The sequence below is a fragment of the Pantherophis guttatus genome, chromosome 2 (assembly GCF_059756535.1).
Source record: "Pantherophis guttatus breed Tessera chromosome 2, ASM5975653v1, whole genome shotgun sequence".
NCBI lineage: Eukaryota > Metazoa > Chordata > Lepidosauria > Squamata > Colubridae > Pantherophis > Pantherophis guttatus.
The window spans coordinates 266,331,185-266,357,961 of NC_142064.1; the positions used below are offsets into that span (position 1 = coordinate 266,331,185).

A 26,777-nucleotide genomic window follows, 5' to 3' on the forward strand; every position below is an offset into this window, starting at 1 on the left:
AGTCATGTTTGTTGCTCTTTCATTTCTTCTTTAGGCATCATTTTATCACTTAAAGCCCCCACATCTCTAAAATTAGCACGGAAGGTTTGACTGTAACTATTTTGGGTTTTGGGACAGCTTTCAGGCAGAAAACATGGATTCTCCACATATATACATACTTGTAGGAGTGTCTATTTGTACTTCTCTCTGTATGCATCTATCTAAATTGTATAATCCATTCCTAGGACTTCTAGATATATTTCATAATAACCCTTTGCAGTGTTAAGAATTTGTTTTTAACCAAATATTTTATTAATTCATCAAAATGTAAAATACGGAAGTACAAAGAAGAAATAAAAATAATGGAAAAATGGAGGAAGAGAGGAAAGTGTAGGGGAAAGGGGAAAGGAAAAAGAAAAGCATTGTCTTTGACTCTTTTGGTGCAGTAGAATAATAATATAAAACCTCAACTGTTTACTTTTATCTGATAATATGAACTAGCTACTTGTATAACAACAAACGTATTTAATCAACAAAACCCAAATCAGACTTTCATTTTTTTCTATCTCAGGAACAAAGTCCAAAAGTGGTTTCCATGTAGAAACAAAATTAATCCTGTTCTTTTCTTTAATCAAAGCAATCAATTTAACCATCTCTGCTAACCATCAGATTTTGCAGCCATTCAGCCATTGTGGGAATGAAAATATCCTTCCATTTTTGTGCATATAGCATTCTTGATGCCAACAATACATATAACATCGAAGTTTTTTCAATTTCTTTATCTAAAAGAAAACTTTCTGGTTTTATCATTATTTTCTCTGTAAGAATCTTCTGTATTAAGATATGAATCTTAATACAATATTTCTTTGTCACATGTCCACCATAAATGATAACATCTCTTATTTACATTTCCAACATTCAAGGTGCCTTATACATTCTTGAGAATTTCTTCAATGGTAGATACCAACATCATAAAACCATTTGGTATAGAGCTTCCTGCCTGAGCAGGAGGTAGGACTAGAAGACCTCCAAGGTCCCTTCCAACTCTGTAATTCTGTTACATTCTTCCAGTGTTCAAGCATTATATTAAATCCAAAGTTCTTTGCCCACTGAATCATACAATGCTTTACATACGCATTCTGCAAGTTAAGTGTCAGGGTTCCAAGTAACACCCTCAACCAATGAAGATTCCAAGGCAGGCAATTCCTCAAAGTTCCAATTTATTGAAGATGTCATATTGGCACACCCACATGTCCATCACACGATCCAATCACTCCACCTTCCCAACTGGAGACATCCCCCGTCAGGCCTATCCAGGTGGAGGCTGAACGTCCTTGACTTCCAGAGAAAAGAATGTTGTTATGGCTATCTATCTCAACCAGCACACAATCCCCCCTCTGATTTCCAGGCACTAAATGTGGCAGCCGTTAAAATCCAAAAGAAAAGATGGGTCCCAGGGCTGATATTCAATTTCAATAGCAGCTTATAAACCTTAGCAGTAATATTTTCAACAATTTATTTCCAAACATCCTTCTGAATCCAAATGCTCTTTAGATTTGAGGATAGGGTCACAATAATTGAACGATATTATTTGACCAAAAATCCACCAATCTAGCCTCGCCACCATTTCTTTTCTAAAAAAACTTCCTGGGGAGACACCCCAAAAAGGAAGGCACGTCTAACAAAGTGATGATTAAAATGAACATTTGGTTTAACCGTATCATACCATAAAGAGCTGTGCCATCAAAACCTTTATTCATGCCTGTCAAGTTCAAGGAACCTCTTATTTTGGAGAGTCACTCACTCTTTTTGTCAGAAAACAACAGGCATGAAAGTACAATTTCAAATTTGGCAAACTCAAACGTCTTTCCTTAGTACCTTACAATAATTTATGTTTAATTTTTGATTGTTCCCTTGCCATATAAACATAGAGATGTCCATCTGCCATATTTTCAGTTATAACACTTAAAGTATGAAAGAGAAATAGCATGTTTGGTAAAACATTTATCTGAATTACAAAGATTCTACCCAATAATTGCAGTATGAAGAATTTGTGATTGACCCAAGTCAAGAAGTGTATTTCATGATTGAATGTATATTTGAACTTGGATCTCAGTAATCTGCAATGTGTCAAAAGAATCATAATTAACATTAGAAGATATTCCAGCATTGTGGCATGTTTGCTTTTTACTTGTAATGTATACTTTTTTCACGTCTTCTGCAACCATTATATATAGAAACAATTTTAAACTTGCACTTTTATTTAAATCTTACAGATGAAGAGGATACCAATAAGAGCACTCTGGACAACTGAGAATAACCAGCAACTTTGAAAATGAAAGCAAATTGAGCCCTCAGAAAAGCACACAATTCTCTTTTCCCAGCTGGTGAGAGACAAAGGGGAGAAAATCAAGAAGAGATTTCAAACTGGAAAAAGTAGAGTATGCAGAACTCAACAGTAGATTACATGAAAATTATTTTATTCCATTCAGAAAAAGAGGGAAATACCTAGAAGGAGGGGAAAACCCTTTGAATTTGCTGATTGTGGGGAAACTTTCAGTCAGAATTCCAACGTGGTGGTACACTAGAGGATGCACACAGGAAAGAAATCATACAATTGTCCTGATTGTAGCAAACGTTTCAGTTTGAATTCCCATTTGGTTCAACACCAGAGGACTCACACAGGAGAGAAACCCTTTGAATGTCCTGATTGTGGGAAAAGTTACAGTCAGAAGTCCAGCTTGGTGGTACACCAGAGGACTCACACAGGAGAGAAACCCTTTGAATGTCCTGTTTGTGGGAAACGATTCAGTCGGAATTCCAGCCTGGTGAAACACCAGAGAACTCACAAAGGGGAGAAACCCTTTGAATGTCCTGATTGTGGGAAAGGTTTCAGTCAGAATTCAAGCCTGGTGATTCATCAGAGGACTCACACAGGAGAGAAACCCTTTGAATGTTCTGATTGTGGCAAAGATTTCAGTTTGAATTCCAATTTGGTTCAACACCAGAGGACTCACACAGGAGAGAAACCCTTTGAATGTTCTGATTGTGGAAAACGTTTCAGTTGGAATTCCGCTTTGGTTAAACACCAGAGAACTCACACAGGAGAAAAACCCTTTGAATGTACTGATTGCGAAAAAAGTTTCAGTCGGAATTCAAGCCTGCTGATTCATCAGAGGACTCACACAGGAGAAAAACCCTTTGAATGTCCTGATTGTGGGAAAAGTTTCAGTTTGAATTCCAGCTTGGTTAAACATCAGAGGACTCACACAGGGGAGAAACCATTTGAATGTCCTGATTGTGGGAAAAGTTTCAGTCAGAATAATGATCTGGTGAAACACCAGAGGACTCACACAGGAGAAAAACCCTTTGAATGTCCTGAGTGTGGGAAAAGTTTCAGTCGGAATTCCATCCTGGTGGAACACCAGAGGACACACACAGGAGAGAAACCATTTGAATGTCCTGATTGTGGCATACGTTTCAGTTGTAATTCCAGTTTGGTTAAACATCAGAGGACTCACACAGGGGAGAAACCCTTTGAATGTCCTGATTGTGGGAAAAGTTTCAGTCAGAATTATGACCTGGTGACACACCAGAGGACTCACACAGGAGAAAAACCCTTTGAATGTCCTGATTGTGGGAAAGGTTTCAGTCGGAATTCCATTCTGGTGAAACACCAGAGGACACACACAGGAGAGAAGCCATTTGAATGTCCTGATTGTGGCAAACGTTTCAGTTGGAATTCCAGTTTGGTTAAACATCAGAGGACTCACACAGGGGAGAAACCCTTTGAATGTCCTGTTTGTGGGAAACGATTCAGTCAGAATTACATCCTGGTGGAACACCAGAGGACACACACAGGAGAGAAACCCTTTGAATGTTCTGATTGTGGCAAACGTTTCAGTTGGAATTCCAATTTGGTTCAACACCAGAGGACTCACACAGGAGAGAAACCCTTTGAATGTCCTGATTGTGGGAAAAGTTTCAGTCAGAATTCAAGCCTGGTGATTCATCAGAGGACTCACACAGGAGAGAAACCCTTTGAATGTCCTGATTGTGGAAAAGGTTTCAGTCAGAATTCAAGCCTGGTGATTCATCAGAGGACTCACACAGGAGAGAAACCCTTTGAATGTCCTGATTGTGGGAAAAGTTTCATTGGAAATTCCCACCTGTTGGATCACCAGAGGACTCACACAGGAGAAAAACCCTTTGAATGTCCTGATTGTGGGAAAGGTTTCAGTCAGAATTCAAGCCTGGTGATTCATCAGAGGACTCACACAGGAGAGAAACCCTTTCAATGTTCTGATTGTGGCAAACGTTTCAGTTTGAATTCCAATTTGGTTCAACACCAGAGGACTCACACAGGAGAGAAACCCTTTGAATGTTCTGATTGTGGAAAACGTTTCAGTTGGAATTCCAATTTGGTTAAACACCAGAGAACTCACACTGGAGAAAAACCCTTTGAATGTACTGATTGTGAAAAAAGTTTCAGTCGGAATTCAAGCCTGCTGATTCATCAGAGGACTCACACAGAAGAAAAACCCTTTGAATGTCCTGATTGTGGGAAAAGTTTCAGTTTGAATTCTAGCTTGGTTAAACATCAGAGGAGTCACACAGGGGAGAAACTCTTTGAATGTCCTGATTGTGGGGAAAGTTTCAGTCGGAATTCCATCCTGGTGAAACACCAGAGGACACACACAGGAGAAAAACCATTTGAATGTTCTGATTGTGGCAAACGTTTCAGCTGTAATTCCAGTTTGGTGAAACACCAGAGGACTCACACAGGGCAGAAACCCTTTCAATGTCCTGATTGTGGGAAAAGTTTCAGTCAAAATTCCAGCCTGGTGAAACACCAGAGGACTCACACAGGAGAGAAACCCTTTGAATGTCCTGATTGTGGGAAATGTTTCAGTCAGAATTCCTACCTGGTGATACACCAGAGATCTCATACAGGAGAGAAACCCTTTGAATGTCCTGATTGTGGGAAAAGTTTCAGTCAGAATTCAAGCCTGGTGATTCATCAGAGGACTCACACAGGAGAGAAACCCTTTGAATGTCCTGATTGTGGCAAACGTTTCAGTTTGAATTCCAATTTGGTTCAACACCAGAGGACTCACACAGGAGAGAAACCCTTTGAATGTTCTGATTGTGGCAAACATTTCAGTTTGAATTCCCATTTGGTTCAACATCAGAGGACTCACACAGGAGAGAAACCCTTTGAATGTCCTGATTGTGGGAAAAGTTTCATTGCAAATTTCCACCTGTTGGATCACCAGAGGACTCACACAGGAGAAAAACCCTTTGAATGTTCTGATTGTGGGAAAAGTTTCAGTCAGAATTCAAGCCTGGTGATTCATCAGAGGACTCACACAGGAGAGAAACCCTTTGAATGTTCTGATTGTGGGAAAAGTTTCAGTCAGAATTCCAACCTGGCAAAACACCAAAGGACTCACACAGGAGAGAAACCCTTTGAATGTCCTGATTGTGGCAAACATTTCAGTTTGAATTCCCATTTGGTTCAACACCAGAGGACTCACACAGGAGAGAAACCCTTTGAATGTCCTGATTGTGGGAAAAGTTTCAGTCAGAAGTCCAGCTTGGTGGTACACCAGAGGACTCACACAGGAGAGAAACCCTTTGAATGTCCTGTTTGTGGGAAACAATTCAGTCAGAATTCCAGCCTGGTGAAACACCAGAGGACTCACAAAAGGGGGAAACCCTTTGATCGTGCTGATTGTGGGAAAAGTTTCTGTCATAGGTCCAGACTGTTGATACATCAAAGGACTCACACAGGGGAGAAACCCTTTGAATGTCCGGTTTGTGGGAAAAAATTCAGTGAGAATTCCAAACTGGTGAAACACCAGAGGACTCACACGAGAGAAACAATATGAATGTCCAGATTGTGGAAAAAGTTTCAGTCAGAATTCTGATCTACTGATACACCAGAGGAGTTATACAGGAGTGAAGCCATACGAGTGACCAGAGTGTGTGAAAAGTTTCACTTACTGTTCTGACCTGGTGAAACACCAGAGGGCTCACACAGGAGAAAAACCATATGGATGTCCACACTGTGGGAAAAAATTCAGTCAGAATTTCAACCTGGTGTGACACTAGAGGATGCACACAGGAAAGAAATCATATTACTGTCCTGATTGTGGGAAACGTTTCATTACAAATTCCCACCTTGTGATACACCAGAGGACTCACACAGGAGAGAAACCCTTTGAAAGTCCTGATTGTGGGAAAGATTTCACTCAGAATTATACAGGAGAGAAACCATACAAATTACCTTTAAGTAATGTAGCTTTACACATAGAATATAATAGAATAGAATTTTTATTGGCCAAGTGGGATTGGACAGACAAGGAATTTGTCTTGGTGCATATGCTCTCAGTGTACATAAAAGATACGTTCATCAAGAATCATAAGGTACAGCAGTTAATGATAGTTATAGGGTACAAATAAGCAATCAATTATCAGTTCTCAGGATAATTGCAAAGCCTTGAGCTCCCAACGAAAAGGCTGCAAATTAAGTTCTGGCAAGCAGTCTTTGTTGCATGAAACACAATGAGCAAAATCTCCAGAAAAAGGACTGTTGTCTCCTACAACAACCACTCCCCCTTCTTTCTGTTTATTCCCAGGGAGGAGCCATTCAGCATTTGCTTCCTGAGTGGACTCCTTGTCCTCCTTTTTTCACCTCTCCTAAGTGCTCTGTGCATATCTGCATCCGGAACAGGCCTCCCCTGGCAGCTGGGGGGCCACAATAAGGAGCCACAGGAAATCGTTTATTGAGGCAGAATATTATATTTCCCAAAAGGAGAAATGGAGAAACAGGCTTTTAAAGAAAGAAAGCAGTCTTTCTTAATAGCCCCCAGCAGATAGTTTGTGTTCATTAAGAAAGACCTTCATCTCCAGTGATGGGATTAAAATTTACATTTTGTACCACCCAAATTCTTTTTTTCCCCCAAGTTTTTTATTTTTTATTTTTTTACAAACATATTGTTATGTGAACAGTGTGACACCGGAGTGTCTTACATTTTGGTACAAATAAAACAATATTCTTCATATTTAATACAGTTGACATCTTATATAGTTTTAGTAATAATACACCTATTTTGTTCAATTATAATCTTTCATTATTTGATTATTCGATATTTCAGTATGTTATTTTTATGCCAATCTCCATATACTAAATGTCACTCCTTTTACTACAAATAAAATATTAATAATCATATTTATTGTATTTAAGACTTATATAGTTCTAATAGTAATACACACATTTATATTAAATTATAATCTCATTTTTAGTTATGCCACTGTTATATTTAAATATATTCCCTTTCTAGTCACATTTTACTACAAATATAATAATATCATATTTACGTTTGACATTACATAATTCTAATAATACACATGTTTTTGTTAAATTCTAATCTTTCCTTATTAAGTTGTTCAATATTTTAGTATGTTGTTTTTATGATGATCAAATTCTGAATATCATTCCTTTTACTACAAATAGAACGTTGGTAATCATATTTGTTACATTTAACAAACTTATATAGTTCTACTAATAATACATATATTTATGTTAAGTTATAATCTTCCATTGTTTGATTCTTCAATATTTCAATATGTTATTTTTATACCCATCACCATATTATTCAAACATATTCAAGATTAACTGTCATTAATGTTATTATCACACTTAGATCTCCAAGAGCCAAGTCTTTCCAGGATTTTGGGAATATGTTGTACCTTCCTTTGGCAGCAGGTGGCAATCTTAAATCAGATTTCAATATTAACCATTTTTATCCAATTTTACTGGAATACTCCAAAATATAAATATGGCTAGCTTTTTATGTAAATAACTCTAGCATTTTAAAATGCCTATCCAAAACAAACGCCTGTCCAATTTGAAAATCCAACTTTCTGTATTTTTAGCAAATTTTCTGTTTTCTTACCTTTGATTCTTTTTCCTTCCATTTTAAAGTTTTACTCAAGGTGTTAAGTCGCAGCCATTTTAAAAATAATTATGAGTCTCTCTTTTCCTGGATATTCTTTTGGAGTTACACATTAAATAAAAAGGATTCTTCTCACCCAGTTCCATACAGTGTTCACCAATTCCGCTCCAGTTAGGATTAGAGGGCTAATCCTACCTTTGTTGGATTTTGGGTGAGGGCATTTGGTTAGGAATAGACCTAGCTATCTCTTAAGTGCAGACATCTGCTGTGGGCTATTGAGGAGGGTGGGGGCTATTAAGAGTGAGTTTGTTTCCTGCCTAAAAAAACATGTTTCTCCATTTCTCATCCAGGGAAATATATCACAGGCGTTCCTTTCCAGGCAAATCAAACTCGGAAACAAGGTTACTTGCTGCAGGTTTTAATGCGGCCGCAGTCCGGCAGGACTGAGTTTGGCAGATACAAAGTCAGCGCTGGGAGCTACTGCCAGCGTTGTAAATAGCTCTGAATTAACATAGGCATGCCCACGGCCCAGTCCACCCCCAAAGCCAGCATCCGGCTGTGTTTATTCCTCCTCTTGGGTCTCCCTGGCTATCATGGCGCAGGTGCAGCCATTAGGAACCACAGAAGCTACGAAACGGCGATTCACAGTCCTCCGCCCTTCCACTGTGCCACCATCAGCACCACTCAGCTGATGGAAAAGGGCCCGCTGGCCAAAGGAGCAAGAAGCCATTGGGAGCACCTGGGACGTCAGGTGCTGAAGCCACGCCACTCCCGCAGCCGTCACGCCGCCCCCGGCAGCCATTTCCCCCATACCCCCAGATATGGCAAGCCAGGGCTTGACAACGTAATATTCTGCCTTTTTAATATTTCCTAAAATATTTCATTCTTCTAGGAGAGGGGTGGGTGCTAACTTCTGTAAGAAGAAATATCCTTCTGGGTTCAGCTCCAAGTGGTGAAAGACACTGGAAACATGGAGACTGCTTGGAAAGATGTTTTGAGTTTCTGCCTCTGGCCTATTGACAAAAGGGGGGCAGGCAGGAAGGTGGAAGTTGCTTTGTCTTTAAAACATGCTTCTCCATTTCTCATCCAGGGAAACATAATATTCTGCCTTTTTAATATTTCCCAAAATATTTCATTCCTCTAGGAAAGGGGTAGGTGCTAACTTCCTACACCTATAAACATCCATCCACTCATTCAGCCAGTCCGTCAGCTGGCCTGGAACCACAGGTTGGTTCAGCTCATCAATAAACAGACTTTGTTGCTTAAACAGCCTCCATTTTATTCCCAGCTTGGAACTGGACCTGGATTTTTCTTCTAACAGGATGTAGAGCATTTTTGATCTTCACTGAGAGTCACACCAAAAAAGGATCAGGAATCTCTAGATCAGCTTTTTACAAAGTAACACCCTCCAAGGGCTTTGCCCAAGGTGCCTGCCTTGGAATAATCGAGGTGGAAATGTAGCTCCTCTGGAAATTGAGGAGGTTGCTCAGAGCAATTCTTTAGGCTCTGCAAGAATGAAGATAAAAAGATATGTAGGAAGTTAGCACCCACCTCTCTCCTAGAAGACTGAAATATTTCAGGAAATATTAAAAAAGCAGAATATTATATTTCCCTGAATGACAAATGGAGAAACATGTTTTTAAGCAGGAAATGGACTCACTATTAATAGCCCCTATCATCCTCACTTAAGAGATAAAGAGATTGCTAGGTCTATTCATAGGCAAATGCTCTCACCCAAGATCCAACAAAGGTAGGATTAGCCCTCTACCCTGTTGCTAGTTTGGTTATCCTGGTTAGGCCCATATATAAGAGACTGTAGGCTTTCTTGTAATAGTAATATTTATTTCTTTTCTTCCTCAAGAACACAATTAGACAGGCACTAATCTGGGAGGAGCAAGAACTTATATACAGAGAAGGCGGGGCTAATGGTAAGTACTAACCAATGGTAAGTGACACAATGACATCACACAATGACATATAAACAAGCACACATATTTACAGATATCAGGTTAGGTATTTTCATCTGTAACAAATCCCCCTCTAAAATACCTAACTAATGGTGGGTTATTAAGATTATATATGCACATCAAGTTTGGAAGTCAAATACATATGTTGTTTGGTTGGCAATGGCTTAGTGAGGATATCAGCAATTTGTTCACTAGTATTGCAATGGATAGCTTTAATAAATCCTATACTTGACAGTTGTCTTACATGTTTATATTTTATATCGATATGTCGAGATCGTTGACCTATTGCTTCGGAAGCTGATATATCAATTGCTGCCTTATTGTCCTCATTGATAATAATTGGATAAACAGGTTCATCCCACACATTGGTTAACAAGTCATCGAACCAAGTTAGATTGTTGACCGCTTTGGATAAACAAACATATTCGGCTTCCGCTGTGGAAGTGGCAATTAAATTCTGTTTGCCTGTGTACCAGTGCACCGCACAGCCATTTATAAGAAAAACATATCCAGAAGTACTTTTTCTGGTTTTTGAATCAGTAGCCCAATCAGCATCAGCGTAGCAGGTCAAAGTTGGTTTTTCAGAAATGAATGGTTCTAAGAATAAGCACATATCAATGCTAGACTTTAGATATTTTAGAATCCTCTTAATTCCTTCCCAGTGGTATGAGTTAGGATTGCTTACATGTCTTGACAACAAATTTACAGCAAGGGTGATATCAGGCCTGGTCCAATTAGATATGTATAATAAGGACCCAATAATTGATCGATATAACGTGTTATCCTTGAATGGTTCGTACTCATTATACACATTCCTATAAAAATCAGTTGACATAGGAGTATCACAAATTTTTGAATTAATTAAATTACATTTTTGTATGAGTTCCATAATCTTGTCTTTCTGAGATAATTTGAACCCCTTATCTGTTTTGTCAATTTGGACTCCTAGATACTTATTTACCTTTCCTAATATTTTTAAGTTGAAATTTTTGCCTAGTTGTTCAGCGAAATTATCACATTTAATTTTGTCGTGTCCAAAATACAATATATCATCAACATAAATCAAAACATATTCAATAGAATCATTATTTTTTTTTGTGAAAAAACAAAAATCAGATGAAGTAGCTACAAAACCCATATTTTTAAGTATCTTTGATAAGCACTCATACCACCGCTTACCGGACTGTTTTAGTCCATAAAGGCTCTTGTTTAATAGCCAAATTTCTCCCTTTTTTGTATCCTTTCCTGGGGGTGCTTTCACATAAATTTCTTTATCTAGATCAGCGTGCAGATAGGCTGTCTGCACGTCAAATTGATATACTTCCAGATTTAAGATAGAAGCTAACACTAGTGCTGTTTTCACGCTTTCTGATCTAACGGTTGGGGAATAAGTGTCTTCATAGTCATCCGGAAATCTTTGGGCAAAGCCTTGAGCCACCAACCTGGCTTTGTATAGGAATTTACCATCCTCTAGCTCCTTGATTTTATAGATCCACCTAGTGCCAATAGGGGATTTCTCAGTGGGCAGGTCTGTTGGTGTATATACATTTAGTTCTCTCAAACTGTCCATCTCTTTTTTCATTGCTTCCTCCCACTTACTTTTTTCTTCTAGGGGTAGCTTAAGTATGTCATCATATGTGTTAGGAGTCAGGTGTTTAGCTTGGATAGACAGTACGTAATCATCTAATCTTTTAGGAATTATGCCCCTATTGGATCTAATGGGCCTATTCTGGGGATGTTCATCGCTATGCATATACTTAGCTTCTTTTTCGGTTAATTGATCTACTTTCAAAGTGGGGTGTCCTTTTTTCCATTCATCATTAACTATTACTGGGCATTTGATTCTGTTAGTAGATGTGGATTTGGGGTTCGTATCTGATGTGTGATGTTTTGCGTGCGTGTGTGTAATATTTTTTGATTCTGGGTAAATTTCATTGAGATGTAATTTTGACCAGTTCATGTGTTCATGAAACACGGCAGATCTGGATACAATGAAGTGATTATTTTTATCAATGAAGCGATATCCCTTGGTTCCTGATTCGTACCCCATAAATATCAGTCTTTTGGATACTTTCTCTCCTTTGCGTCTTAACTGTGAGGGCACATATACATCAGCAGATACACCAAATACGTGTAAATGCCCAATTTTTGGTTTCCTTCCATACATGAGTTCGTATGGGGTCTTATTGATTGTACTGGACCATAAGCGATTTATAGTGTAATTGGAATAATTAAGGGCTTCAGCCCAGAATGACTGGTTTAAACCAGCATCATCTAACACACATTTAACCATGGTTTGTAGCAAACCATTCTTCCTTTCAGAGACTCCATTTTGGAATGGGGAAAATGGACAAGATTTAAAGTGCAATATTCCTTGTGATTTTAGCCAAATTGAAAATTCGTTGGATAGGAATTCCGACCCCCTGTCAGTCATTATTTGTTTGATTTTGGTATTGTATTGTGTTTCTACCATTTTAAAGAACTCCTTAAATTTTTTGAAAACCTCACTTTTGTGGTTAAGGGTGTATACAAAACCAAATCTACTATAGTCATCGACTATGGTCAGGAAGTATCTTTTTTTGTATTTAATTGAAGGTTTTAATGGGCCTACTACATCCATATGAATTAGTTGAAAGGTTGATTGTGTGGTGCGGGTGGCTTTTTTGGGTTTTGGCTTGTTTTTAATTTTGGAAGAATTGCATACAGAGCATTCTAAGTAATTTTTACAGTTCTTTATTTTTAAATCTTCGGAACACTCTAACATTTTTCGTATGACTGGAAAGCTCGCGTGTCCTAGCTTTCTGTGGAGTAAGTGACTACAATTATCGTGAATAGGTTTTCCATTGTTTAAATTTTCAGACATATTAGTATCAGTGTTTGATGCATTCTTATCATTATTTTCATCATGGCTATCTGAATTTGGTTTTTTGTTTCTTAATTGATAGTTTGCATAGACTAGTTCGTTATCTTGTGGCAGTAGGTATGTTAGTCCATCATTTGTAAATAGTTTACCTATGTTTCTGTTGTTCTTAGTCATGAATACCTTTCCGCCTCTGAAAGTGGTTTCTATTGCATTGTCTAAGCTTAACTTTAGGGTTGCCAATATGTTATTTGGAATTTCGGGCACAAATAGTACCCCCTCTATTTTTCCTATACCTTTTATATGCGTGTCTCCTATTCCTCTCACTAGGACTCTATTTTGGTTTGCTACTTTAATATAATATTTCTTTTCAGTGAAGTTACTTAATATTTCTCTATTATGAGTTGTATGGCATGTGGCTCCTGAATCTATGAGCCAGGTGTTGAGTGAATCAGATATCAAAGTGTTATTATTTCTTATTCCATATAGTGATCCTTTCTTATTTTCTCTAGGGTTATTTCTGTATGTTTGTCTTTCTCTAGAGTGTGGTGATTCTCTTCTCTTATACCTGTAATCTGGGGAGGTTCTGTCTAAAAAGTGTATTCTTCTATCCTTGTGTTTATATGAGTCACTGTATCCTATATTCTTGGGACAGTCTCTACTCTGATGTCTTTCAGATCCACATGTGAGACATTCATGTGGGTATCTGTCTCTGGCCCTGAAATCAGTCCTTCTTTGATTTCTACCTTCTCTTTGTTGTGTATATCGCTCTCTTCTAAGTCTATCTTCAGTAATAAGCTTATTGGTAAGGTTTTCTAAAGTAATTTGCTCTATACTTAGGTTATCTATTAGTGTAATGTAGTTATCCCAGCTGTGATCTAGTGAGTTAATTATAATGCTTTTCATGGTGTTGTCAGAAATGGTTTCTCCCCTTTGAATAAGGTCTGCTCTTACAGCGTTTAAATTCAAGATATGCTCACTCATGGATGTATCATGTTTTAGTTTGGCAGAATAGAATTCCCTAGAGATTTTTGTGGTAGTGGCTACATTTTTGCTATAGAACAGTCTGAATAATTTTTGATATACTTCAAATACAGTTAAATTATGCTCTATACTGGGGAGTATACTTGGGGAAATAGAAACAATTAACATATAGTATGCTTTGTGGTGGAGGCAGTCTATTTCATAGGTCCAAGGCTTATTTGGTGGGTTATCAATAAAAAATAAAACATTTTCTTTCATATATACAATCTGTAAACACTGATCCCATTCCATTAAGTTGCTTCCATCTAATTTCAATTTTATAAAGTCTGGAGGTATTGTCCCTGAGTGTAGTGAGGTGTTATTCATGTTTAGTAGCTGTCCATGATTTAAGACCTTAGCATACTCACAATAAGGCCTGGGTATGGTAGATGTATGTCTGTATTTACTTATCTCTATGTTGCGCTGACTTGTATTTATGTTTCCTTCTTCTTTCTTTGCAGGCTCGTTCTGGGCATGCTCAGTCCTCATTTTTCTCCAGCAGTCGATGAGGGAGGTTCCTGTGTCTGCAGCTCCTGGGGTGAAGTCCCAGACGGCCTTCTGTTGCTCTGCTTTGTTTCCGGAGGGCCTCTGGTGACTGAAGAATGCCTGGGGTGCTGCTCTGCTCATCGGGGAGTCTTCTCTGAGGTCGTCAGTAAGTGGAGCTTGAGGCGGGCCGCCATTGCCAATGGAGCCGGGTTGTTCAGGGAGCTGCTCTTCAGTAGGTAAGTATGATTGCCAGCTTGTCTTTCTTCGGGTGGCTAGGCCTTTCTTTAGACAGTCTATTTCTTTTTGGCCTTTGGTAGATGGTAGTTTAGAATTTTCTATTTCATTTTCTGGTTGTTTGTTTGGTATTGTTAGTTTAGTCCCGAGTGCTGCAGTTAGCACCTGTATAGCATTGTCTATTTCTACTTCAGTAGGTTGAGCTTTGTTTTGTTTAAATAATTGTTTTTTATTTGTTTTTGGACTCGGGTAATCATCTTCTTGGTAGGTTTTGTTTTTTATTTCGTAGTTTGAGGTTTGGAATTCTTTTAGTAATTGGTCAGGCATTTTAGAGGTATTAGGTGGGTAAGATGGCTGCCATGAAAAAGGCGGGAAGCTGTCGCCATCTTTGGTGTCATTTTTGAAGTCAGGGGTTGAATTTCTTACCTTGCAGTTTTCTTGTTTGTTATTTTCGTTATCTGCTGCTGTTCCGTGGTCGTTTATTATGCTGCGGATTTTCACAAGCAGATTTGATTCAGCTGTAGTTGTTTCTATTAATTCTAGTATTTTTCTTTTTACCTCATCTTCTTTGTTTGGTGTTAGCAGTTCATTTTCTTGTAATTGCGTTTGTTTCTTAATATTTTCAAGTGGTGTATATTTGTCAGGAGTTAGTTGAGCTGCCATTCTTTTCGTTATGTATCTGGTGGCAGGTCTTCTTTTGTCGTTATGTGAGTCTTGCATCTTTATGTTCGGTTGGGCCTACCAAACCATCCTCTTGCTACCAATTTGTTGCTAGTTTGGTTATCCTGGTTAGGCCCATATATAAGAGACTGTAGGCTTTCTTGTAATAGTAATATTTATTTCTTTTCTTCCTCAAGAACACAATTAGACAGGCACTAATCTGGGAGGAGCAAGAACTTATATACAGAGAAGGCGGGGCTAATGGTAAGTACTAACCAATGGTAAGTGACACAATGACATCACACAATGACATATAAACAAGCACACATATTTACAGATATCAGGTTAGGTATTTTCATCTGTAACATACCCATCTAGCAACAGAACTCTCCACATGGCGGCTGGGAAGATTACATCACACAGCAAGGCTCAACCAAGCATGGGACTCAGGACAGCCTACAGATTGCCCCTGCATGGCCCCATGGGAGTCATGCAACCAATCAGACAAGCTCAAATTCAAAAGCCCAGAGAGAGTATAAAACTCAGGCACTCTCAGCATCTCTTCCCTTTTTTTTCTTCACCCAACATCTTCAAGGCATGCGATCCTGTCCACCATTAACCTTCTTTCCAAGCAACTTCCATGAATCCAGTGTCTTTTTCCCCACTTGGAACTGAACCCAGAAAGATATTTCTTCCAACAGATGCTGCAGGTAATCCTCGACATACAACCACAATTGAGGTGGGCTGACACAGAAAGGGGGGAGGGGGCAGCCTATTCTTCAGAGGGAGACATATCAGAAAGGGATCCAACCTAGAATCAGGGAGAAACTTCCTGTCAGTCGGAACAATTGATCAGTGGAATGGTTTGGCTCCAGAAGTTGTGGGTGCTCCATCACCCGTGTTTTTTTAGAGGGGACTGGAGAGCCATTTGTCCGGAACAGTATAGGGTCACTGCATGGAGAATTGGTCCCTTCCAACTCTTACTCTGTAATTCTTTAATAACTTTATGAGCGTTTAAGGCTCAGCCTGTAGCTAATCTTCCCAAGTTAAGTAGGGTCACGTTCCACTATTTCACTCGCATCGGCTGCCAGGAGTGGAAAGTGACTTGAGGGCGTGGAATCGGAGAAAACGTCTCGCAAACGCCTTCACAGGTGGAGACGGGACGAGCCTGTTTTACGGCCTCCTATCGGGAGATGGCGGTCAGATGGGCAACATCAGCGGCGCCTAGGAAGCCGTCGCTACAGAGGCATCTGGGGCTGAGCCTTAAGGAGTTAAAACCATCAAGTACTGCATTGCGAGGAGGGAGGGGAGGGGAGGGCTGGATCTACCGGATCGCTCGCGGGAGGAAGGTGGTGCGCCGAGTGGCTTCTCTGCTCTTCCAAGAGCCGAAGCAGCAGCTGGTGGGTGAGTGGAGGGCAGGTCGGAGGAGAGGCTGGGAGCAGGAAGGGCTGCTTGATTTCCTCCGCTGCGTGGAAGCAGAGAAGCAACCGGAACATAGAATAGAATATAGAAAAACGGAGTTGGATGGGACCTTGGCGGTCATGACTAGATCTACCCAATTCCTACAACTGTTCTTCATATGTTTTCGCCTCAAGCCCCCAGTCATGTTGGTTGCTCTTTCATTTCTTCTCTTCAAAGGAACCTTCCTGTTCAGTATTAAGTCCAGTATAGTCTAATTATCTCCTTTATCTCTTGCATGACAGAGTTGTCGGGTTCCTCAGGAACCTTTAAGAAGAAACTGGACAGCCATTTATCCAGAATGGTACTGGCTCTCCCCCTGACTGAGCAGGGGATTGGTCTAGATCTAGAAGATCTCCAAGATCCCTTCCAACTCTGTTGTTCTGTTATGGACCTGCTGGGTTTTTTGGCAATAATGTCAGAAATGTCTTCTGGGGTTTTTGCTTTTATTTTCATATCTAGCCAACAAGCATTTGATTTCCTATTGGTGCCCCATCCATGTATTAATCAGGTTCAGCTGTGTTTAAGCCAGCACTTTTTAAAAAATAGCAGAGAAAATAATATTGTTATGGCTATATATATCAACCAGGCACTAAATGTGGCAACCCTGAAGATCCAAAAGAAAAGATGGGCCCCAGGGCTGAAATTCAATTTCAATAGCAGTTTATAAACCTTAGCATGCTTAATATGTTCAACAATTCATTTCCAATTCATTTTTCACAAAGTCGTATCCATAGTCCTTTTTGCCTTTCAATTGTAAATATATAAATATATATAAATCAATGGCATACATCCTTCTGATTCCAACTCCCTCTTTAGATCTGAGGATAGGATCATGATAATTGAATGATATTACTTGACCATAAATCCCCCAGTCTGGCCTCGCCACCATTTCTTTTCTAAAAAAGCTTCCTGGGGAGACACCCAAAGAGGAAGGCATGTCTAACAAAATGATGATTAAAATCAATATTTGGTTTAACCTTATCCCATAAAGAGCTGTGCCATCAAAATCTTTATTCATGCCTGTCAAGCTCAAGGAACCTCTTATTTTCAAGAGTCACTCACTCATTACCAGAAAACAACAAGCATCAAAATACAATTTCAAATCTGGTCAACTCAAATCTCTCTCCTTACCACCTTGCAATAATTTATGTTTAATTTTTGGTTTTTTCCCCTTGCCATATAAACTTAGAGATGTCCACCTACCATAGTTTAAATTAAATTGATTCTACCCAATAATTGCAGCATGAAGAATTTGTGATTGACCCAAGTCAACAAGTATATTTCATGTTTGAATGTATGTGTATGTATATAGATAGATAGATAGATAGATAGATAGATAGATAGATAGATAGATAGATAGATAGATAGATATAGATATAGATAGATAGATATATATAGATATATCTATATATTTAAAGTTTTTTTTTTTAAGACAACAAACATTTAGTACATCATTCATTTCTTCCATGTGACATTTCGGTGTTATCTTCAAAAGTTTCTTCTCTTTTCTACTTTTTCTGTCTTCAATCTCACCAAATCTATTACAAAGATTTTCCACTAATATAATATTCTAATTACAACCAATTTTTTTTCAATCTCTCTTAAAAACTTATTTGTATCTTTTTTCTAACCAATAGTAAAATTTATTCCATATCTTAAAATATTCTGAATCTTCTCTTTCCTTTATCATCATAGTTAAACTGTTTATTTCTGCACAATCTAAAAAAAAAATAATTACTTCTCCCTCCGAAGGTATATTCTCTGCTTTCCAATTTTGTATATAAACAATCCTTGCCACTGTTATTACATGTATAATCAAATATATATTATCTTTACTAATTTTCTCTGGTAAGATACCCAGTAGGAATAGCACTGGTTTCAAATCTATACGTTGTTGTATCATTTTCTCCACCCATAACTTAATTTTATTCCAATAGTTTTTCGCTTCGGGGCATGTCCACCACATATGGTAATATGAACCTGGTAACTGGTGACATTTCCAACATTTAGCTGATTTATCTTTAAACATTTTTGCCAGTTTCTCAGGGGGCATATGTCATCTATAAAACATTTTATATTGATTTTCCTTATATGCAGTGGACATTGTTAATTTATAATTTCTTTCCCATAATTGTTGCCATTTATCCAATTCAATTGAATATCCAAAGTTTTTTGCCCAGGCTATCATTGTTTTTTTTACTTGTTCTTCCTCTAGTTCTATATTTAGTAGAAAACTGTAACATTTTTTAATTAATTTATCCTCTGTTCCCGTGAGTATCTTATCAAGCTCAGTCTTCTCTAAATAAAAACCCTGTAGTTTAACATCCTTTTCATATTTTGTTTGTATCTGCATGTACATATACCAATCCATTTCAATTCTCTGTTCTTCCAGTTCATGTTTCCCTTTCAACTCCACCTTATCTGTTAACAAATCTTTATATCTAACAATATTTCCAAGATTAAAAACATTTGGGTGAATTAAAGCTTACATTGTTGATAACCATATTGGTATTTTCACATAATATTTATCTCTTAACTTTTCCCCATACCAATAACAATGCATTTCTTATATAAACCCCCACGGAGAGGGTTCGCAACTTGGGTGTCCTCCTGGACGCGCAGCTATCCTTAGAAGGGCATATGACGGCCGTGGCCAGGGGGGCTTTTTATCAGGTTTGCCTGATCCGCCAGTTGTGTCCCTTTCTGGATCGGGACTCCCTGCGCACAGTCACTCATGCCCTCGTCACTTCCCGACTGGACTACTGCAATGCTCTCTACATGGGGCTCCCCTTGAAGAGCATCCGGAGGCTCCAGCTGGTCCAAAATGTGGCCGCGCAGGTGATTATGGGAACGGCGGGGCGCTCCCATGTAACCTCTCTCCTGCGTGAGCTGCATTGGCTTCCAGTGGTCTTCCGGGTGCGATTCAAAGTGTTGATTAACATCTTTAAAGCGCTCCATGGGTTAGGACCTGGGTACTTACGGGACCGCCTTCTGCTACCGACAGCCTCCCACCGGCCAGTACACTCCCACAGGGCGGGGCTTCTCGGGGTGCTGTCGGTCAGACAATGTCGACTGGCGACCCCCCAGGAAGAGCCTTCTCAGTGGGGGCTCCTGCCCTCTGGAACGAGCTGCCCCCGGAGGTATAGAGGATCCCAGGCCTGCGCACCTTCCACCGTGCCCTGAAGACTTTGTTCTTACAGCAAGCCAGGCTAGCCTAATTTTAACGGTTTTAAATTTTAAATTGGATTTTAATGAGATATTTTTAATTGTGGGCCAAAGTATTTAATCTGGTTTTAAATTGTTTTTAATTTTTATATTTATGTATTTGATCATGGCTGTTCACTGCCCTGAGTCCTTCAGGAGAAGGGCAGTATATAAATATAAATAATAATAATAATAATAATAATAATAATAATAATAATAATAATAATAATAATAATGTCTTTGAAAGTACGTTTGTATCTTACTTCTACCATACCATAAAAAAGCATGCCAACCCAATTGTAAATCATGTCCTTCCAGTGTTAATGGTCTTATATTTCTTAATTCAATCCATTCTTTCAACCATGTCAATGCTGCTGCTTGATAATATAATTCCCAATTCAGGAGCCTGAATCCTCCATGTAATCTTGTATCCTGAATCATTTTTAAACTTATTCTTGCTTTTTTGGCTTGCCATATAAATTTCCTTATTATCTTATTTAGATATTGAAAATAAGTATTTTCAATTTTTATCAGTATTGTCTGAAATATTGATAAAATAGGAGCCTGGTGGCACAGCAGACTAAACTACTGTTAAAAGTAGCACTTAGCTGACTGCACTTACTGCAAGTTCAATTCTCACCAGGCTCAAGGTTGACTCAGCCTTTGAGGATCCGGTTTGTGGGGGCAATAAGCTGACTTTGTATAGAAATAGAACACTGCTTGGGGGTGGCAAAAAAGCCCTACTAAGCAGGTATATACAAAAGTATGAAGGCTATTGCTTAATGCATTGTAAGCCGCCCTGAGTCTCCGGAGAAGGGCGGCATATAAAACAAACAAACAAACAAACAAATAAATAGAAATAATAATCTTGGTAATAAATTCATCTTTATAATTGCTATCCTTCCCATAAGTGACAATTGAAGATTCTTCCATTTCTCCAAGTCTTCATGATTAAATGTATATTTGAACTTTGATCTCAGTTATCTGCAATGTGTCAAATGAATCATAATTAACATTAGAAGCTATTTCAGTATTGTGGCAGGTTTCCTTTGTACTTGTAATGTATAATTTTCACATCTTCTGCAACCATTTTATAAAGAAACAATTTTAAACTTACACTTTTATTTAAATCTTACAGATGAAGAGGATACCAATAAGAGCACTTCGGACAACTGAGAATAACCAGCAACTTTGAAAATGAAAGCAAATTGAGCCTTCAGAAAAGCACACAATTCTTCTCTTTCCCTAGCTGGTGAGAGACAAAGGACAGAAAATCAAGAAGAGATTTCAAACTGGAAAAAGTAGAATATGCAGAACTCAACAATAGATTACATTTTCCATTGAGAAAGAGGGAAATATCTAGAGGTGAATGAGGAGGAAAAAGACAATTGGATAGCCACAAAAGGTAGACAGTAATGCAGGCATTGCCCTGTGAGGAAGAAAACAATAGTTTGAATCAAAGCTCTATGCAACAAAAGATCACATGTATTTTTGATCTCTTCAAGAACATCAGTGGTGGAAAAGCTCCATAGGTGTGCCTATTGTGGGAAAAGCTCACATAACAAATCACAGATTATGCATACTAGAATCCACACTGGAGGAAAGCCATACAAATTATCCGAATGTGAGAAACGATTTAGTAAGACCAGTTCTCTTGTGGTTCATGAAAGCACCCACAGGAAGAACCCCTATAGCTGCTCCCAATGCAGTAAGTGTTTTTGCAAGCATGGCAACTTGGTGATACATTAGAGGACTCACAGGAGGGGAAAACTTTGAATGTTCTGATTGTCAAAAAACTTTCAGTTAGAATTCCAACGTGGTGATATACTAGAGGATGCACACAGGAAAGAAATCATATAACTGTCCTGATTGTGGGAAAAGTTTCACTGCAAATTCCCACCTGGTGATACACCAGAGGACTCACACAGGAGAAAAACCCTTTGAATGTCTTGATTGTGGGAAAGGTTTCAGTCAGAATTCAAGCCTGGTGATTCATCAGAGGACTCACACAGGAGAGAAACCCTTTGAATGTTCTGATTGTGGCAAACGTTTTAGTTGGAATTCCAATTTGCTTAAACACCAGAGGATTCACACAGGGGAGAAACCCTTTGAATGTCCTGATTGTGGCAAACGTTTCAGTTTGAATTCCCATTTAGTTAAACATCAGAGGACTCACACAGGAGAGAAACCCTTTGAATGTCCTGATTGTGGGAAAGGTTTCAGTCAGAATTCAAGCCTAGTGATTCATCAGAGGACTCACACAGGAGAGAAACCCTTTGAATGTTCTGATTGTGGCAAACATTTCAGTTTGAATTCCAATTTGGTTCAACACCAGAGGACCCACACAGGAGAAAAACCCTTTGAATGTTCTGATTGTGGCAAACATTTCAGTTTGAATTCCAATTTGGTTCAACACCAGAGGACTCATAAAGGAGAGAAACCCTTTGAATGTCCTGATTGTGGGAAAAGTTTCATTGCAAATTCCCATCTGTTGGATCACCAGAGGACTCACACAGGAGAAAAACCCTTTGAATGTCCTGATTGTGGGAAAGGTTTCAGTCAGAATTCAAGCCTGGTGATTCATCAGAGGACTCACACAGGAGAAAAACCCTTTGAATGTCCTGATTGTGGGAAAAGTTTCAGTTTGAATTCCAATCTGGTTCAACACCAGAGGACTCACACAGGAGAGAAACCCTTTGAATGTTCTGATTGTGGCAAACATTTCACTTTGAATTCCCATTTGGTTCAACACCAGAGGACTCACACAGGAGAGAAACCCTTTGAATGTTCTGATTGTGGGAAAAGTTTCAGTCAGAAGTCCAGCTTGGTGGTACACCAGAGGACTCACACAGGAGAGAAACCCTTTGAATGTCCTGTTTGTGGGAAACGATTCAGTCAGAATTCCAGCCTGGTGAAACACCAGAGGACTCACACAGGGGAGAAACCCTTTGATCATCCTGATTGTGGGAAAAGTTTCTGTCATAGGTCCAGCCTGTTGATACACCAAAGGACTCACACAGGGGAGAAACCCTTTGAATGTCCGGTTTGTGGGAAAAAATTGTGAGAATTCCAAACTGGTGAAACACCAGAGGACTCACACGAGAGAAACAATATGAATGTCCAGATTGTGGAAAAAATTTCAGTCGGAATTCTGATCTACTGATACACCAGAGGAGTTATACAGGAGTGAAGCCACACGAGTGACCAGAGTGTGGGAAAAGTTTCACTTATTGTTCTGACCTGGTGAAACACCAGAGGACTCACACAGGAGAAAAACCATATGGATGTCCACAATGTGGGAAAAAATTCAGTCAGAATTTCAACCTGGTGAACCACCAAAGGACCCACAGAGGAGAGAAACCCTTTGAATGTCTGGATTGTGTGAAAAGTCACTGTTTTAACCTGATGAGACACCAGAGGATACATACAGGAGGGAAACTGTTGTGTCTTCGAGGCAACCACATCGAACGTGGAGCATGCCAATGTAGAGGCACGTTTGAATTGGCTGTGTCAGGACGGGAGAGCACAGCCTCGCCATTGGCTAGCTGTCTGACAGCAAAGTATATAAAGAGCTGTCAGACAGTAAAGTGCCAGGTCTTTCTGGGTTTGCCTCATTCTACTTGTTACCTTGTTAGGTTGTTCAATAAAGGGTTATCATTCAAACAACTGTCTCGCCTCAGTCAGTCGCCAACCTGCACTTAGTATGTAATACTGGTGACAAAGGTGGGATATCTGAGGTGAATGACAGGCTGAGTCATGGAGCTGAGCAAAGATATGTTGAGCTGAACGCTGACTAGTCACTGAAGCAATCTCCGCAGCTGCTTGTCCTTTTCCGGATGGCTACACTGACCCCATTTGTGGCTTTTAGCCCGATCACCAAGACCTGGGATGTGTATTTGGAAAGATCCGAGTGTTTCCTGCAGCAAACGATCTCACCGAACTGTCAAGTAGCTGGAAGAGAGCTCACTTTTTAAACTCATGTTGCCCCGAAATGTTTGGAATGGCTAGGGCTTTGGTTGCCCCTCAAGCCATCCATACTGTGCCTTGGAAAGTTCTGCTCAAGAAATTGAGGAACCATCACGCCCCAGTTCCATCATGAATATCTCAGCGATTCGCGTTCCATCAAAGGACGCAGAAAGAGGAAGAGCCCATTAATCAGTATATGGCCTCCCTACGGACCACCGCCCTAGACTGTGTTTTTCACGACCTGGATGATACCCTTCTAGAGTAGGTAATATGTGGTGTGAACGACCTGCAGTTGCAACGCCACCTGTTAGCGCAGACTGAGCTCAATCTCCAGACCACACTTGATTAAACCCGTGCCTCTGAGATGTCTAATAATAAGCTGAAATACAAAAGTCCCATTTTGGGGCTGTTCCTGCCGGCCAAACCACAGCAGTTAATCACAAAGATAACAGCGACCTGGATGAGACCTCCAATGATGATGGTGATGTTAGCCGCCTCAGGACATTAATCGGAATAAAATGAACATCAGAAAAAAAATTCCCTCAGACTCCATGCAATGGAGGGCAACCTTGAAGTTCAAAACCTCCATCTGGCATCGGTGTGGCAAGAAAAGTCACTTGGCCAAGGTCTGCTGTGCCCCTCTGCCTGCTGCTGACCAGCAAAACCATTGGGATAAGCCACCCAAGCGTTCCTACATCAGACGACCACACAACAGATCACAAATATCAAGGCAAGACTGTTTCGCAATCTCCCGCGACCCTTGCCACTGAGGAAGCTGTTAGCCATGCCACTACTGGGTCCCCCAACAACAAGCTTTACCTCATCGTCAAAATAGAGGGTGCCCTGTGCAAGATGGAGGTAGACACCGGCTCTTCAAAATCAATCATTTTCTGGTGCACCCTCAAAAGGTTGGTGCTCAACATTTCTAAAAAACGCTTACATCACTGCAACATCAGGCTTCAGGACTATCAAGGAAACTCTATTCCAGTTTTGGGAAGGGGCTGTTTTCAGGTTGAAAGCTCCAACTTCACCGGCCCACTGCAGCTTGTCATCGTGGATGGTGCCCTACCTAGACTATTAGTGTTAGATTGGTTCCAGGCTTTGGGACTCAGCATATCTGGCATCCATTCAACCTCTTCAGATGACTTCGCAGAGTTAACCAAGGAATTCACAGACGTTTTCAATGGCACCTTGGGTAAATATAAGGGGAGTCCCATTTCTTTCCATTTGGACACACGGGTTGCCCCTGTTCACCTGAAACCTAGAATGATGCCCTTTGCGTTCTGTCCAAAAGTGGACGAGGAGCTTGATAAATTAATAGCTCAAGGCATCTTAGAACCATTGGAGAGCTTTTAAATGCCGCCACCTCCAATTTCAGGAATATTTCAGAACCTAATGGAGCGACTGCTCCAGGGCATTCCAGGTGTCATGCCCTATTTCGATGATGTCCTGATCTCCGTTAGGAACCAGACACATACTGGAGGAAAGCCATAAAAATTATCCAAATGTGGAAAAAGTTTTAGTTAGATTACCTCCCTTGTGGTTCATGAAAGGACTCACACAGGAGAGAAGCCCTGTAGCTGCTCCCAATGAAGTAAACGCTTTTGCAAGTATGGCAACTTGGTGATATATCAGAGAACTCACAGGTGGGGAAAACTCTCTGAATGTTCTGATTGTCGGAAAACTTTCAGTCAGAATGCCAACCTGGTGTGACACTAGAGGATGCACACAGGAAAGAAATCATATTACTGTCCTGATTGTGGGAAACGTTTCATTACAAATTCCCACCTTGTGATACACCAGAGGACTCACACAGGAGAGAAACCCTTTGAATGTCCTGATTGTGGGAAAGATTTCACTCAGAATTATACAGGAGAGAAACCATACAAATTACCTTTAAGTAATGTAGCTTTACACATAGAATATAATAGAATAGAATTTTTATTGGCCAAGTGGGATTGGACACACAAGGAATTTGTTTTGGTGCATATGTTCTCAGTGTACATAAAAGATACGTTCATCAAGAATCATAAGGTACAGCAGTTAATGATAGTTATAGGGTACAAATAAGCAATCAATTATCAGTTCCTCAGGATAATTGCAAAGCCTTGAGCTCCCAACGAAAAGGCTGCAAATTAAGTTCTGGCAAGCAGTCTTTGTTGCATGAAACACAATGAGCAAAATCTCCAGAAAAAGGACTGTTGTCTCCTACAACAACCACTCCCCTTTCCTTCTATTTACTCCCAGGGAGGAGCCATTCAGCATTTGCTTCCTGAGTGGACTCCTTGTCCTCCTTTTTTCACCTCTCCTAAGTGCTCTGTGCATATGTGCATCTGGAACAGGTCTCCCCTGGCAGCTGGGGGGCCACAACAAGGAGCCACAGGAAATCGTTTATAGAGGCAGAATATTATATGTCCCAAAAGGAGAAATGGAGAAACAGGCTTTTAAAGAAAGAAAGCAGTCTTTCTTAATAGCCCCCAGCAGATAGTTTGTGTTCATTAAGAAAGACCTTCATCTCCAGTGATGGGATTAAAATTTACATTTTGTACCACCCAAATTCTTTTTTTTTCCCCAAGTTTTTTTTTTTATATATTTTTACAAACATATTGTTATGTGAACAGTGTGACACCGGAGTGTCTTACATTTTGGTACAAATAAAACAATATTCTTCATATTTAATACAGTTGACAATCATATAGTTTTAGTAATAATACACCTATTTTGTTCAATTATAATCTTTCATTATTTGATTATTCGATATTTCAGTATGTTATTTTTATGCCAATCTCCATATACTAAATGTCACTCCTTTTACTACAAATAAAATATTAATAATTATATTTGTTGTATTTAAGACTTATATAGTTCTAATAGTAATACACACATTTATATTAAATTATAATCTTCCGTGGTTTATCCCCTCTCTAATTTTTAGTTATGTCACTGTTATATTTAAAAATATTCCCTTTCTAGTCA

The 26,777-nt window shown here is 39.4% G+C and overlaps 3 protein-coding genes across 3 annotated transcripts in view; all 3 read left to right on the forward strand.

Moving 5' to 3' along the window:
- LOC132711714 (uncharacterized) overlaps window positions 1–21,175 on the forward strand; it is a 37,021-nt gene extending 15,846 nt beyond the window's left edge. The window contains exons 2-6 of the transcript XR_015731759.1: window positions 2,256–2,366; window positions 9,802–9,868; window positions 14,252–14,512; window positions 15,368–15,434; window positions 20,974–21,175. The gene's annotated coding sequence lies outside the window, so the exon portion shown is untranslated. The remainder of the gene's footprint in view (window positions 1–2,255; window positions 2,367–9,801; window positions 9,869–14,251; window positions 14,513–15,367; window positions 15,435–20,973) is intronic.
- On the forward strand, window positions 2,571–7,211 carry LOC148115786 (uncharacterized). The gene has a single exon (XM_087884174.1). The coding sequence runs from the start codon at window positions 2,571–2,573 to the stop codon at window positions 5,868–5,870; it is 3,300 nt and encodes a 1,099-aa protein (XP_087740300.1). The 3' UTR covers window positions 5,871–7,211.
- Window positions 21,176–21,311: 136 nt separating the features above from the next.
- Window positions 21,312–26,639, forward strand: LOC148115787 (uncharacterized). The gene has a single exon (XM_087884419.1). The coding sequence runs from the start codon at window positions 21,670–21,672 to the stop codon at window positions 22,897–22,899; it is 1,230 nt and encodes a 409-aa protein (XP_087740545.1). The 5' UTR covers window positions 21,312–21,669; the 3' UTR covers window positions 22,900–26,639.
- The last annotated feature ends 138 nt before the right edge of the window (window positions 26,640–26,777 follow it).